The sequence below is a fragment of the Acartia tonsa genome, chromosome 8, assembly GCF_053477335.1.
Source record: "Acartia tonsa isolate MP-2025a chromosome 8, ASM5347733v1, whole genome shotgun sequence".
NCBI lineage: Eukaryota > Metazoa > Arthropoda > Copepoda > Calanoida > Acartiidae > Acartia > Acartia tonsa.
Window position 1 is genome coordinate 26,477,828 of NC_137267.1, and position 15,281 is coordinate 26,493,108.

At 33.3% G+C, this 15,281-nt stretch overlaps 1 protein-coding gene across 1 annotated transcript in view; it reads right to left on the reverse strand.

The window, feature by feature from the left end:
• Positions 1-1,532: 1,532 nt before the first annotated feature.
• LOC145326540 (uncharacterized) overlaps positions 1,533-15,281 on the reverse strand; it is a 34,749-nt gene continuing 21,000 nt past the window's right edge. The window contains exon 2 of the mRNA XM_080169911.1: positions 1,533-3,640. Within this exon, the coding sequence (XP_080026037.1) occupies positions 1,533-3,640 (2,108 nt within the window). The remainder of the gene's footprint in view (positions 3,641-15,281) is intronic.

Here is a 15,281-nt window from a genome sequence, read left to right on the forward strand (position 1 = left end):
TGCCTTATTTCAGAAAACCTGTCCTTAATCCATGTTCAAACGTGCACTGCATAAAAAAAATGATTTAAGAAAATCATTCATGATATTGAAACCGATTCAATTGCAAAAAAAACAAGGATGCAATCGCTGTACTTCCAGAAAAGCGCAGCAATACATAAACAAATTGTGTATCCTTAAATAAAAATAACATGATGCCCAAAGGATGGAAATTAGGTTGAACCATTATTGCACTCCTTTTAGAGACCATTATACACATCCAACTTAATTAAGAGAAAAAAAGTTGCATGTTAATCTGTTTGGTAGAAAACATCCCAGAACCTGTCAATATTACGTTTCATAATACTCCTCAAAAAATCAAACTTCATGAAAATGTTCCTCTATATAAATTAAATGTATAGTATAATATGATTCGTATCTAATGGTAGTCAAAGTGTCAATAATATCAATGATGTCATTGACAGCTTTTCAAAATAATCTGCTTTTGGTTATGTATTCAAACCTTCTAGTTTGGCGAAAGAAAAATTGTAGTCAATTTAGGTAACTAACTTGGAACTCGTTTATCGGTCAGTTCGTTCATCCATTAGGAAGGGTGAAAAGGAGAAATCATTCAATATATTAATCTTATTTCACCAACTAAACCCCGAACAAACATATTATGCAAATCTGAATTTTTAAAATAGCAGCTTTATTATTCATTTAGGATGATTTTACTACTAAATAATGAAATTTAGATGCCTCTTTTGGTTACAAAATTCCACTGTTATTTTTTAATTAATCAGCACCAATAAAGCACAAGATCTCAAAAACAGCATTTGGGGGAAATACTGGTGAACAAACATATTATGCAAATCCAAAACAAAGCAAAAAAAAAGGTTTTTTTTGGCACTTTTCTCCTCTTTTAAAGATTGATTATGATAAAATAATAATTTTTTAAGGGATTTATGCATTAATTATTATGAAATATAGTATAAGGTAGAAATTAATCTCAAAAAACGCGCGGCTAGAGCTAACTACACATGGAAGAACACACTTCTTTGTAGAAAATATATTTCGCTTTATTCAAGCCTTCTCAATTCTATAAAATAATAACCATATTTGCAAAAATTCTTAAGAAAACAACAAGCTTCATACTAGTTAAAATTAATATAAGTTTAACAAAAAACAAGTTAAAAATATTAAGAACTTTGAAAAAAGGAATTTTTAAAAACAAAATAAAATCCAAATCTTTTTACTTTGAAATATGGTGTACCTAATTGTTTGAGAGTTTATGTACAACTGAATTATTTATTGTAATGGAAGGGGGGGGGGGAAGGGTTAGCAGATGAAAATTGGCGGTCAAACTTTTCAACAGTGGTAAGAATTTATACAACAACAAGGAAGAAAATATTCAAAATTTTGGTTGGGTTAGCATTTTTAAAAAAAAATATTGCAATTTGCAAGTCAAATAGGTATAAATTATGTTACAAGAAAAAACAACATGTATTAGCAAAATTTACTTTCATTAACAAAAATATATAACAATAACAATAATTTTAAATTTTTCTGTTCAGCCCCAGGTGCTTTGTTTCAAATTTATTGATGAAGAAGGATTCTCGACATTTTCTGTACATGGCTGACTCCTGCCTGCAATTTTCTATAACAGATACTTTCATGTTGGCAACACTGTGTCCAGGAAGATTAAAATGTTCCCCAACTGCAGTTTTATTCAAGTTTTCATTTTGAGATCTGACACAATCTAAATGTTGTTTGAATCTTTCTTTAAGCTGTTTCCCCGTTTCTCCTACATACTGTGTGTATTTGCATTCTCTCCTATCACATGTTATAACATAAACGAGATTTTTTGTAGAGCAGCTGACTGGTGTAGAAATAGGTACCTTAAAATTATTTGCTGAGCTGTAGACAACTTTGGCTTCACGGACATGAGGGCAGGAGGGACAGTTAGGTAGGTTACATCTCTTCATACCTTTGACACTTCTTTTTTCACGTTCAGGTAGCTTTGATTTCACCAATATTTCCCGGAGAGAGCTGTGTTTAGGCTGACGATATGCAACTAAAGGTGGTTCTGGAAATATCTTTTTCAGTCTCTCATCCTTTACCATTATTTTCCAACCTTGTTTTAGGATTGTGCTGATTGAAGGTAGAGCTGGATGGAAAGTAATAACAAATGGTATTCTCTTGGTTGATACTTTAACTTTCTTTTCCAGGGCCGCATTTCTATCAATATTTAGAGCCTTGGCAATAGCACCATTGATTATCTGTAGGTTGTAGTTTCTAGAAAGAAGCAGTTGTTTAAGTTCATCTAGTCGTTGGATTAGTGTGTTTCTTTCAGAACATATTCTTACTAGTCTGTAACATAAGCTGAAGGGAATATTTTTGGTAATGTGTGCAGGATGTGCTGATGTTGGCAACAGGTACTGGCAACGGTCTGTAGGTTTTTTATAGATATCTGTGACCAAGGTTTTGTTTTTGATGGTAACTAATGTGTCCAGGAAAGGTATGGATCGGCTTGAGTGGCAGAAGCAGTCATGTTCAAATCCAGCAGGATAGGTACAAGGGAAAGGACAGGTGAACGAACTTGTAAATTTAATTGTGGGGTGGAGTGTATTGACCAATTCTAAAAACATTTGTAGATTCTCCACACTGCCTCTCCAGATCATAAACAGGTCATCCAAGAATCTTTTCAGTAAAATTAGGGGATTTCTGCCAGCTGCCACTTGCCTTGCTAGATTTTTTATCTTGACATCTATACTATGCATCATTATTGTTGCATAGTTTGGAGCACAAGCCGTGCCCATGGCTGTGCCACAAGCTTGCAGGAACAGAGATTTGTCAAATTCAAATATATTACATGTGAGGACTAGTTGCAGAAGTTGAATTAGAAAGAGTGTTGGTACAGTTTTGTCTGGTCTGTTTTCTAGAGCAGATTTCATACAAGATATTCCATCATCATGGCGAATATTTGTATACAATGCAGAGACATCCATGGTCACCAGAATGTCCGTGTCTTCAATGTTTCCAGAGTCATTGAAATCTTTCAGTGTTCTGAGGAAATCTGGAGTATCTTCAATAAAGGCAGGAATTTGATGAATGACTTTTTTTGCATGAAAATCAACGAATCTTGATATGTTTTCAGTAATTGATCCATTACCAGAAACAATAGGACGGCCTGGGGGGATAGTGCCAGGTTCATGTTCCTTATGAACCTTAAAAATCTGGTAGAACCTGCCTGGGCCTTTGTCACTAGGATTCATGGCATTAAATTCGGATTTTGTTATCCATTTGTTGTTTAGCCCATCTTTTAATACAGAAACAATTTGGTGTTTCATTGTATCCAAATCCTTTTCAGATGATGGTTTGTAGTAAGGTAGCGGTGGCCCAGTTGGTTGCTGTTGAGAAGAAAGAAGGTGTTGATTGCAGCTGTTTACATAATCATCATAGTTAACCACAACTATACCACTGCCCTTGTCCGCAGGCTTAACTATGATCTGGCGTTCTTTCTGCAGCTTGACTAGGTTCTGGAGGGCCTCAAATTCGTCCTCTGGTAGATTTCTAATTTTTGGATTGAGGTGTTTTTTGTTCCACAGAGTTCTGTTTTGTAAATTAGATTCTACAGTATTAAGGAAAGTTTGTAATGATTTTTCTAAATAAGAAATGTTTGAAAAAAATAAATTCGATCCCTATCACTTTAGAGGACATCTGCTGACCCCCAGTCTTATGGATGAACCTAAATACATGTAAAAGATAAAAATTATCCTGAAAAGGGGGACGTAACTGAAGCTTTTTTGATGCTGGGGGGGGGGTTTTCTCCGGAACCACTTGATGAACCGTGCAAATTTTTTGGACTTAAGCTTTTAGGGGTATGAACATCTTATGGTTTCAAAGTCAACCCCCTACCCCCACCCCCTAGCCCCACGGGGCTCAAAACCCCCCTAAAAATGAACATAACCTTAATTTTCTCAGGAACCATTTGACCAATAGGGATGATTTCTTAAAACTTAAGCTTTTATGATTATAAACTAACTTCTAGTTTAGAAGTCACCCCCCTGCCGCCAACTCCTAGCCCTCCGGGGCTCAAAATAACCCTAAAAATGAACCTAACCTTAATTTTCTCAGAAACCATTCAACCAATAGAGATGATTTCTTAAACTAAAGCCTTTATGGTTATAAACTAGCATTTGGTATAGAAGTCACCCCCCTGCCGCTAAACCCTAGCCCTCCGGGGATCAAAAAAAGACATAAAAATGAACCTAACCTTTATTTTCTCAGAAACCATTTGACCAATAGAAATATTTTTTTTAAATTAAGCTTTTATGGTTCTAAACTAACTACTAGTTTAGAAGTCAACCCCCTGCCACCAACTTCTAGCCCTCCGGGGCTTCAAAAAACCCTAAAAATGAACCTAACCTTAATTTCCTCACAAACCATTCGACCAATAGAGATGAATTCTTAAACTTAAGCTTTTATGGTCATAAACTAAATTTTGGTTTATAAGTCACCCCTCTGCCGCCAACCCCTGGCCCTCCGGGGCTTCAAAAACCCTAAAAATGAACCTAACCTTAATTTTCTCAGAAAACACTCGACCAATAGAGATGATTTCTTAAACTTAAGCCTTTATGGTTTTAAACTAGCTTTTGGTATATAAGTCACCCCCGTGCCGCTAACCACTAGCCCTCCGGGGATCAAAACAACCCATAAAAATTAACCTAGCCTTTATTTTCTCAGGAACCATTTGACCAATAGAGATGATTTCTGAAACTTAAGTCTTTATGGTTATAAACTAGCTTTTGGTATAGAAGTCACCCCCCTGCCGCTAACCCCTAGCCCTGTGGGGATCAAAAAAAACCTATAAAAATCAAATGAACCTAACCTTTATTTTCTCAGAAACCATTTGACCAATAGAGATGATTTCTTAAACTTAAGCTTTTATGCTTATAAACTAACTTATAGTTTAGAAGTCACCCCCCTGCTGCTAACCCCTGGCCCTCCAGGACTCCAAAAAAAACTTAAAATGAACCTAACCTTAATTTTCTCAGAAACCATTTGATCAATAGAGATGATTGCTTAAACTTAAGCTATAATGCTAATAAACTAACTTCTAGTTTAGAAGTCAACCCCCTGCCTCCAACCCCTAGCCCTCCTGGGCTCAAAAACCCTAAAAATGAACCTAACCTTAATTTTCTCAGAAACCATTTCTTAAACTTAAGCTTTTATGCTTATAAATTAACTTTTATTTTAGAATAAGATTAGGTTCATTTTTAGAGTTTTTTTGAGCCCCGGAGGGCTAGGGGTTTGCGGCAGGGGGGTGACTTCTAGACTATAGTTAGATTATAAGCATAAAAATATAAGTTTAAGAAATCATCCCTATTGGTCAAATGGTTTCTGAGAAAATTAAGGTTAGGTACATTTTTAGGGTTTTTTGATCCCCAGAGGGCTAGGGGTTGGCGGCAGGGGGGTGACTTCAAAATCAAATTTGGTTTATAACCATAAAAGCTTTAGTTTAAGAAATCATCTCTATTGGTCGAATGGTTTCTGAGAAAATTAAAGTTAGGTTAATTTTTGGGGTTTTTGAAGCCATGAAGGGCTAGTGTTATAGTTAGTTTATAAGTTTGGTCGAATGGTTTGAGAGAAAATTAAAGTTAGGTTCATTTTACGGTTTTTTTGGAGCCCCGGAGGCAGGGGGGTGACTTATAATCTAGGAGTTAGTTTATAATCATAAAAGCTTAAGTTTAAGAAATCATCCCTATTGGTCAAATGGTTTCAGAGAAAATTAAGGTTAGGTTCATTTTTTAGGATTTTTTTGAGCCCCGGAGGGCTAGGGGTTGGCGGCAGGGGGTGACTTATAATCTAGAAGTTAGTTTATAACCATAAAAGCTTAAGTTTAAGAAATCATCCCTATTGGTCAAATGGTTTCGGAGAAAATTAAGGTTAGGTTCATTTTTAGGATTTTATTGAGCCCCGGAGGGCTAGGGGTTGGTGGAAGGGGGGTGACTTATAATCTAGAAGTTAGTTTATAACCATAAAAGCTTAAGTTAAAGAAAACATCCCTATGGGTCAAATTATTTCTGAGAAAATTAAAGTTAGGTTCATTTTTAGGTTTTTTTTGGAGCCCCGGAGGGCTAGAGATTGGAGGCAGGGGGGGGACTTATAAACCAAAATTTAGTTTATAACCATAAAAGCTTAAGTTTAAAAAATCATCTCTATTGGTCGAATGGTTTGTGAGGAAATTAAGTTTAGGTTCATTTTTAGGGTTTTTTGGAGCCCCGGAGGGCTAGGGGTTGATGGCAGGGGGGTGACTTCTAAACTAGGAGTTAGTTTATAACCATAAAAGCTTAAGTTTAAGAAATCATCTCTATTGGTCGAATGGTTTCTGAGAAAATTAAGGTTAGGTTCATTTTTAGGGTTTTTTGAGCCCCGGAGGACTAGGGGTTAGCGGCAGGAGGGTGATTGCTAAACTAGAAGTTAGTTTATAACCATAAAAGCTTAAGTTTAAGAAATCATCCCTATTGGTCAAATGGTTTCTGAGAAAATTAAGGTTAGGTTCATTTTTCATACCCCTAAAAGCTTAAGTCCAAAAAATTTGCACGGTTCATCAAGTAGTTCCGGAGAAAACCCCCCCCCCCCCCAGCATCAAAAAAGCTTCAGTTACGTCCCCCTTATACAAAAATGTTTTTTGGTGTGTTGAAAAAATCTATTTTAAAATCTTGATTTTGAGGATGATGACCTTTAAGATGCCCCTATTGGTGGTGATGGTGAGCCAAATGTTATCAAAGTGCATGTCCATGATGACAACTTATATATTAAACTATGATCCAATTTTTGTAGTTAAAGCATCCTCCAGCCCAGCATTATTAAAAAAGAAAAGAATTGCAATTTTATTTACTTCAATTCATAAGGTGAAAACTGTAGTTTTTAGAAGATGGTTATATTTCTTGTCGGAAGGCTCCATTGGAGGCTGCTATGACTACAAAAAATGGTGCATAGGTTAATAGACAAGTTGTTGTAATGGGCATGTACTTAGATAACATTTGACTCACCATCACCACCAACAGGAGCGTCTGAAAGGTCATCATCCTTAAAATCAAGATTTTAAAATGAATTTTTTTAACACATAAAAAAACATTTTTGTATACTTTTCAGGATAATTTTTATCTTTAACATGTATTTAGGTTCATCCATAAGACTGGGGGTCAGCAGCTGTCCTCTAAAGTGATAGGGATCGAATTTATTTTTTTCAATCATTTCTTATTTAGAAAAATCATTAATTTCTACCTTATACTATATTTCATAATAATTAATGCATAAATTCCTTTAAAAAATATTATTTTATCATAATCAATCATTAAAAGAGGAGAAAAGTGCCAAAAAACCTTTTTTTTGTTGCTTTGTTTTGGATTTGCATAATATGTTTGTTCACCAGTATTACCCCCAAATGCTGTTTTTGAGACTTTGTGCTTTATTGTTGCTGATTAATTAAAAAATAACAGTTGAATTTTGTAACCAAAAGAGGCATCTAAATTTCATATTTATTGTAAAATCATCCTAAATGAATAATAAAGCTGCTATTTTAAAAATTCAGATTTGCATAATTTGTTTGTTCGGGGTTTATGTAGCACAATACATATATGCAAACAACTAACATTCACAACAACCTGAAGGGACAAAATTTGGTCGATAAATTGATGTACGTTCCTTATGATAAATTAAAAATTACCCCCTATGAAGATTCTAGTGGTTGGAACGTTTGGACACTCAACTAAACAAAACAATTAAAATTCAATAAAAGTCACCAAAGTTGATAGGCCAACGCATAAAAAATATTATCATAAAACTTTGGGGACTAGTTTAATAAACAACGCTCTCCTCGCTCCATGTTTAAAACCTTTTTTTCAATTTAGACAGCAAAACAGGTGTATATTAAAACTAAACATATAAGCATAATGAATGAAACAAAAATTAGAAAGCGCTGTCGCCCTGCATTTGGATATACAAATGAACTTTTAGAACCATATACCTCTACCCACACACTAAACTTTTTAAATTGCAAACCTTTTCTACATCTAGAATGTCCCCCTGTCCGTCCGTACGTCCATAACAATGACAAAATCGTCCTGTCTATTTCAAACCTTGCAATATTATTATTGTGCGTAAAAATTAAACCTAAAAAGCCTAGCAACTAGTTAGGGCTTACCAAGACCAATTAAGACATGATAAAAGTTACTAGATTATTGAAATAGTGATTTATATGACAATTAGAAATACTTCTATTGCCTTTCCATGCAATATTTTTTGCAGTTTTTGTTTCAATGTTTTGTCTGTCCTTTAAGATCTCGCAAACAACGGAATCGGCCTACTTTTTCATTTTAGGAAAGATTTACATAGGTGCCGGGCAGAATTTTGGCTATTTACAGCTAATATTAAGCTGCCCTAAATGCTGGGGGCACAGCCGCTAGTATTAAAATATGTTTGACAGTTTGTTTAATTTATTGAGCTTCGTTTTCAAGGATGTTGTCTTACTTGTTTTAACTTTCAATATGATAACATTCGAAATATTTCTTATACACCATTATTGACTTTAGAATTCCATTATAAAAATACTTTTACTGATTTTTTAACAAGATTAAGTCCTAATATTGTGAGTAGTAAAACAACTCCACCCTTATTTCAAAGAGATATATAGGCCCATATTACATGCTTATAGGCCTATCTATATAGGCCTAACCTAAGGCTAATAAAAATATGCTAAAAACATACTTACATTATAGAAATCTAACATCTTTCCACCTTTAAATATTATCTTTAAATGGTATGAATAATAGATTTGCAATATTTAACACATTTCGTGGATTTTCTCTATAAAAATTCGAAGATTTTTCACTTATTATTGTTAACAAAATCGCGTAGTGTACGTCTTTGCACGAAACCATCACGTCACTAACTGAGGCGCTGTAAAACAGTGTACGCCCACACATACTCTTTCATCTGAGCCTTCTCTAGGCACTTGGGGCCCCCCACCTTTGTGCTTTAAAACCACTTCATTTAAAATTTAAAGGCACTCTGGGGGGAGGGGGGGGGATGTTTTGGGCTGTGAGGGTGGATGATAAATTGGCTCAATATTAATGGGCAGAAGAGAAAAAAAAGGCGCAAATGAAGGGGGGGACTGCAAAGGGAAGTGAGAATTTAGCAAAATGAATTAGCATGAAGATATTGGATGAAACTGTTATATATTAACTTGACACCTGGTTAGAACTTAATTCAATTCAATTCTACATCTTAATTCTAACTTGTATTATAATTATATCAATATTTATAGGCAGCTACAGTATGTCTGTCTATTTGTTTGTACCAAAAAATCTCTTTAACCGCTTAAGTGATAGATCTAAATTTCGGTGAAGTTTCCTTTAAAATTATTGTCCTAGCTTTAACAAAGACTTAAAAATGTAAGTCTGTCCTTAAACATCATATTGGATTTATGCATTTTTACATTCAATGTTGTTTATACTTATAGACTTTTAATCTGCTCAATGAGTTTTTAAGGTTCGTTTGTCCTACCGTCTGATTTTAGAGCTTCTCTTTCATAGATGTTGTCATCCTTGTTATTTTTGTTATTTTTAAAACATGCAAGTATCTCTAAAATATAAACTGAAAAAAATTTATAAAATAGATGAATAAAGTTTCAGTTGCATTTTTTACGATTATTGATAAAATTGAAGATCATGATAATTAAGCTCTCAATAATTACTTTAATCATCATGTTTTAATAAAATAAAAAGATATTTGTAGAAGTGCAGCTTCTCTATTATTAATAGCAGCCAGTCAAGTGATCTTAAAGGATAATACAAAGGCCAACACATTGATGTGCATTGCCAATCATGAAAAACATTTTACACCTTCTTTAGATTAAAATTATTGGTTGAAACGCTCTCTTGTTTTTAATCTTTCTTAAAATTCTTCTTCCTTACCAGTTTATCATTCTACTATTCTTATACTAGCGGCTACCTTCCCAGAGGCAAATAGGGGCATTTTGGTGTTGGGGGTGCCCCCCCCCCCACTTCCAATTTGAGTTTTAAAAAGAAAAACAAATGGTGGAAGGGTCATTTTTAGGGAAGATTTCTTCGGAGGGTGGTGGTTTCCTTCCCAAAATAGTATATAATCCTTCCAAGGACATATAAGGAGCTAGATTGTAAAGGAGAACCATATCGGTCCAGCGATTAGGAAGATTATTCGGTACAGACAGACAGACCCAGATCCTGTTACTTTTATGTAAGGATAACCAGAAAAAAAAGTATAGAAAATATTTTTTTATGGGGTAAGAGGGGTTCCAGAGGCTATTTCCACGTACCTATAATAAGATTCACTGTATTATTCAATTACTTTGTTTGGGAGGGATTCTCCTTCGATTTAGAGAAGTCAGTACATCATCTGCATGTTATGAAATACGATACTCTAACACCCTGTTATGGGTTGAGCCTGTTTGAGGGCCAAGTCATCACTTCTGAACTTAATCATCCTTGTATAACATACTTTAATGAAATCAAGTTTTTGTTAATTAATATATCCTCTGCCAAAAGATGATACATCATTAAATAGATGTTAATTATCCTATTTCAAAGGTAGGGAAACTGAAAAGTAATTAATAATTTCACTACTTTGTTATAATTGATTACGTAGATATATTGAAAGGGAAAATTTGTCGTCAATTTAGCTTGCTAATGTGGACCTCATTTGTTAGTCAGTTTGTTCATCAGGTAGGAGGGGAAGTAATATGGGTAAAGAGGGTGGATGGAGATTAATGTATTTTTAGCTCGCTGCTAGCATCACTTTTTCAGAGTACATGTAAAATTTAAGTGATGATATTTCAATTTTTGTTATAAACTTTTTTGTTAACATAATTTTGTTATCTTGTAGCTGTACAACTCTATTATCTAGGGCGATTGCCCGCATAATGCTTATGGCGAACTTTTTGTATGAAAAGTGATTTTGATACTCAGGTTAGGTTGGGCTAAGTAAAGGCTAATAAATTCCCGCAAGGATCAAAAAGCGTAAAGATAAGGCCCCAATGGGTTATACTACTTCTGACAGGGGATAAATATTATCCTTAAAAACTTTAAATTAGTGGATGGTGGGGGGTTGATGGTCCAAAAAGAAGTTTTAGTACAAGCACCAAAGTATGTATTAAGCAATCCTAAATTTTGCATTGCTAAAAAAATGTCAACCTACGCTGAAACCAAATAAGATATATAAAGATTACATTTTATTGTCAATTACTTTTGAGTGATTACTGTTGCACATTTGGTTTTTGATTATTTTATAAATATATTTTCTAACGGATTTTTTAATGGAAGTAAAGGTTTGTCCACTAGCTATTTAAGAAATTTTGATACGCCTCTCGGGGCACTTGGGCAAAAGGGGGGAGAAGGAGGAGGTGAACTTGAACTTTCAATTTTAGTTTTAAAAAGATTTTTTTTCATTTTTAGGGGTATCATTAGGCATTTACATACACATCAAGTTATTTAAGGATTATTTTCTATCCTATTGACCTATACCTTTCTCTGTAGAAGAATGAGGAATCCTCTTGAAAATCTATAAGAGCTTCCAAACAATAATTTTCAGGTGAGTATTCACTTCCTCATGTAATTAGATCCTCATATAAAGTGTTATATATACGCAAGAAATATGGATCTAGTGCAGTTCACCATGAAATTACTGTTAACGGTTATCTCAAAAAATTTATGAACTTTAGAAGCTGCTAAAGGTGGAACGTATATATTATGCTTGCACAAAAGAAGGCCAACAAATAATCTGAAATTGTCATTACTCATTAATGCATAGTTATCTCGCAGTGCACCTAAATGCGCAAAAAAAGACTTCTGTTACGCGTTTCTTCTCTAGCGAAGATTTTCCTGTGCATCATTGGATCTTGGATATTCCAGATTATTTATAGGCCCTCTTATGCAGCTCAAAACGGTGAGCGGGTAAGATATGTAATTACAGCCGTTTGGCATCTAACAACCTTCAAAAAAAATTATAGATTTTTGGAGATAATCGTTACTAGGAACATTTTACCAAGTACTGCACTAGAAAATACATATTAGCAGGAAATAAATGTTCAAGTTGAAGTAGAGATAAAAGTCAATGGGCAGGTGGTATCCTAATTAAAATATGCGATTCTGAAAATTTATAAATGTGATTCAAGTGTGGAAGTTTATGTACAACAAATTTTCAACATTTTGAACAAACACTTATCCACAATAGTTTAGAAGTCCTCACAAAACTAAGGACAGGCATCATTTATAGTAAACAAGGATGACAAAAAGCTTCATTGTAAAGATGCGTCGTTAGTCACAGATAGACAAATATCCTTTTACTTTTATTTAAAGATTTTCTTTCAATATAATATGTTTGATAGCCCAAACCACAAGATTTAAATTCTGATCTGAAGCTAGTCCTGTAAGCAAGTATAGACCCTTGAATGTGAAATTCAAAATATTTAAATTAGTAAAACATTTCATACATACATATATGTATTCTATTATATAAGGTAGTAAGTTTTTTGGTCTACAGAACTATAATTTTTGCTTTACATAGATCTCAGGATTGTTTTAAGCTATTGTAAATTAAGATCTAACCCTTGAATTTTTATTTTAGCTATTTTAGAAAACTTTTTTGTAAAAAAATATATTTCTGCTAGTTTGTTAATACTTAAATCAATTCTTTTATCTTGAATCAGTAATGTAAGTTGAATGTATAAAAGGTATCTATCGCATCGTATTATAGACAGCCTCGGGGCTAAAAAATTTTTGATAATTTTATGATTTTTATTCAATATTTGTGAATAATATTCTGTAATACAATTTTATGCATGATTTTTCAGTATTGGTTCAGAACTGGTACTAATCCAGCCCATGTTTCGAAGCCATACTGGAAATATTTTTTTTATTTTGACAATTTTTTGAAATAGCAGAAGAGGCCACTTAAAGAAAGTGTGCATTTACCCCTGTACATCTATTTCATTATAAGAATAAAAACCAGCGCATTAGAAGAAAAAATCAAATTGCTCCTTCCTCTATACTCTATTTTCATCATTAAAAATCCGTTTCTGTTTATGAAAAGCAAAGTTTTTCTATAATTAGGGTAAGGCTGTCCGTCTGTAATTGTTATCTCTTTTAGTTAATTTAGGATTTTCCTATTGATTTTAAACTTTGCATGATAATTGCTATAACAGTTAAGTAGTACTTTGGAAGCGTAGCTGATGATTTATTTTGTTATGCGGAATTAAAGGCACACCATATATATAAAAAAAACTGTACTAGAGACATGCTAAATATGTCATTGCTATGTAAGATACCATTTATTATTTCTGGTATTACCATAAACAAGAATCATATCATTCATAGTTAAGAATTCATTCCCCTGATTTGGTTTTGTTTTGACAAGAAAGAGAACGAGGCACATAAACAATCTACATCTGCTAAAGCCACAATTGGAGCACAACACAAGAATGACAACAACCATAAAAGCGAAGCTTTAAAATTAGAAGATATTGCAATTCAAATATTATCTAAAGTTGTGTTTAACCTGATTGTTCAATGAATCAAAGTTTCAAAATTCAGACGAATAGGATAAAGATATCATACATAAAATTGTTGTCAAAAAAGTAAAAATTAAGCATGTTTTGAATGAACGTGCAGACTTTTTTGCGATGATTATTGAGTTGCTAGGATTTCTACGTCGTGCTTGACTCCCTAACAAACGAACAAAGTGAGTTATAGAGCAGATGTTCAGCGGGAAAAAATTAGAGGTGACATTTGATAAACCATAGATAATCACGAAATCTTTATAAATAAATGATTATATTTTGTAACATGAACGAAAGACTATGTAACTTGTATGAGGGATGATCTGGTATCGTCACCAAAAAGAAATCAGCAGTCTTTCTTAAATAGCAGCCGAGACAGTCACATTTCACCCATAGTGTTACAAACGTAAGAACTGACAGATGGATGGTTCAAGGACATAAAGACGGACAGACAAAGTGAATTATAGCTTTTCCAATAAAAATGTCTTTATTTACGAATGAATGAAATGGACACATTTTTAAAGTTTTTTTTATAGAACTATGACAATGCCAAAATTATCTTATTCTTCTTCAAATAAAAGTGTCCCAACAACTTAGCTAAAAAATAAGAGAATGTATCATAAATAAGGATGAAAACATTCAAAAGGCGAAGCTATGAAAGTCAATGTGCCATTCCAAAGAAAGTGAAGCTTTACTATTTTCTTTTTTTAATTTTTATTTTACTTTTTTATCTTTAATAGCGGTTACTTCCCTGGCTTCTAGGGTAAGGTAGGGGCAAGAAAATTAGTATAACCCATCCCAAGACTGGAAATAAAATGGCCTAAAACCATCACAGGTCCTATGTGAACCTTACCTGAAATATAGACCCTAATCGATTTATAGTTATTGAGATCTTAAGCTTCAGACAAAAAACTGTTATTATTTTTTTAAAAGAAATTATTCTATAGAAATTATTTTCAAATGGATTAAATAATTAGCATACATGTGTAAACGTCAATTTTTGTATAAGAATTCCATCTAACAACACATTAAAATTGTTGTGTCCATATTTCCAACCTTGTTATTGGCTATTCTATCCCTAAGTATGTCTTGCGTCAATGCGTATTGCGTCACTTCGTACTTGTAAAATTTGCGTATAATTGCGTAAGACAATAACCCTAGTAATCTCAAAACGTGTAAGTAAGCAATTAACATTTTTTTTGGCTTACTAAAATGTGCCATTGTGCCATTTTTGTGGTAAATTACTGATAAGCCATAAAAATACTAATTGCTTACTTATATCAGCATTCAACAACAATTTGGTCTTACTTGTGTGATAAAAGAGGGTGGAGTAAATAAATACTCAGTCATTTACAGTAAAAGTGGCTTATATAAGTTGAAGTGAAGAAAAAGAAGGAGGAGTAATAATTAATCCCTTCCTTCCTGTAAGCAGTTTATGAAAAAAAGAGAAGATTTGGCTGATATAAGCCAAATAAGCAACAAATGTGATTGATTGCTTATAAGTTATTTATCAAAAAATTGCATGATTTGGTATATAAGCCAAATAAGCATTTATTGTGATTGATTGCTTGTAAGTAATTTATCAAAAAATTGGATGATATTGTATATAAGGCAAATAAGCAATAAATGTGATTGATTGCTTATAAGTAATTTTTCAAAAAATTGCATGATTTGGTATATAAGCCAAATAAGCATTTATCGTGAT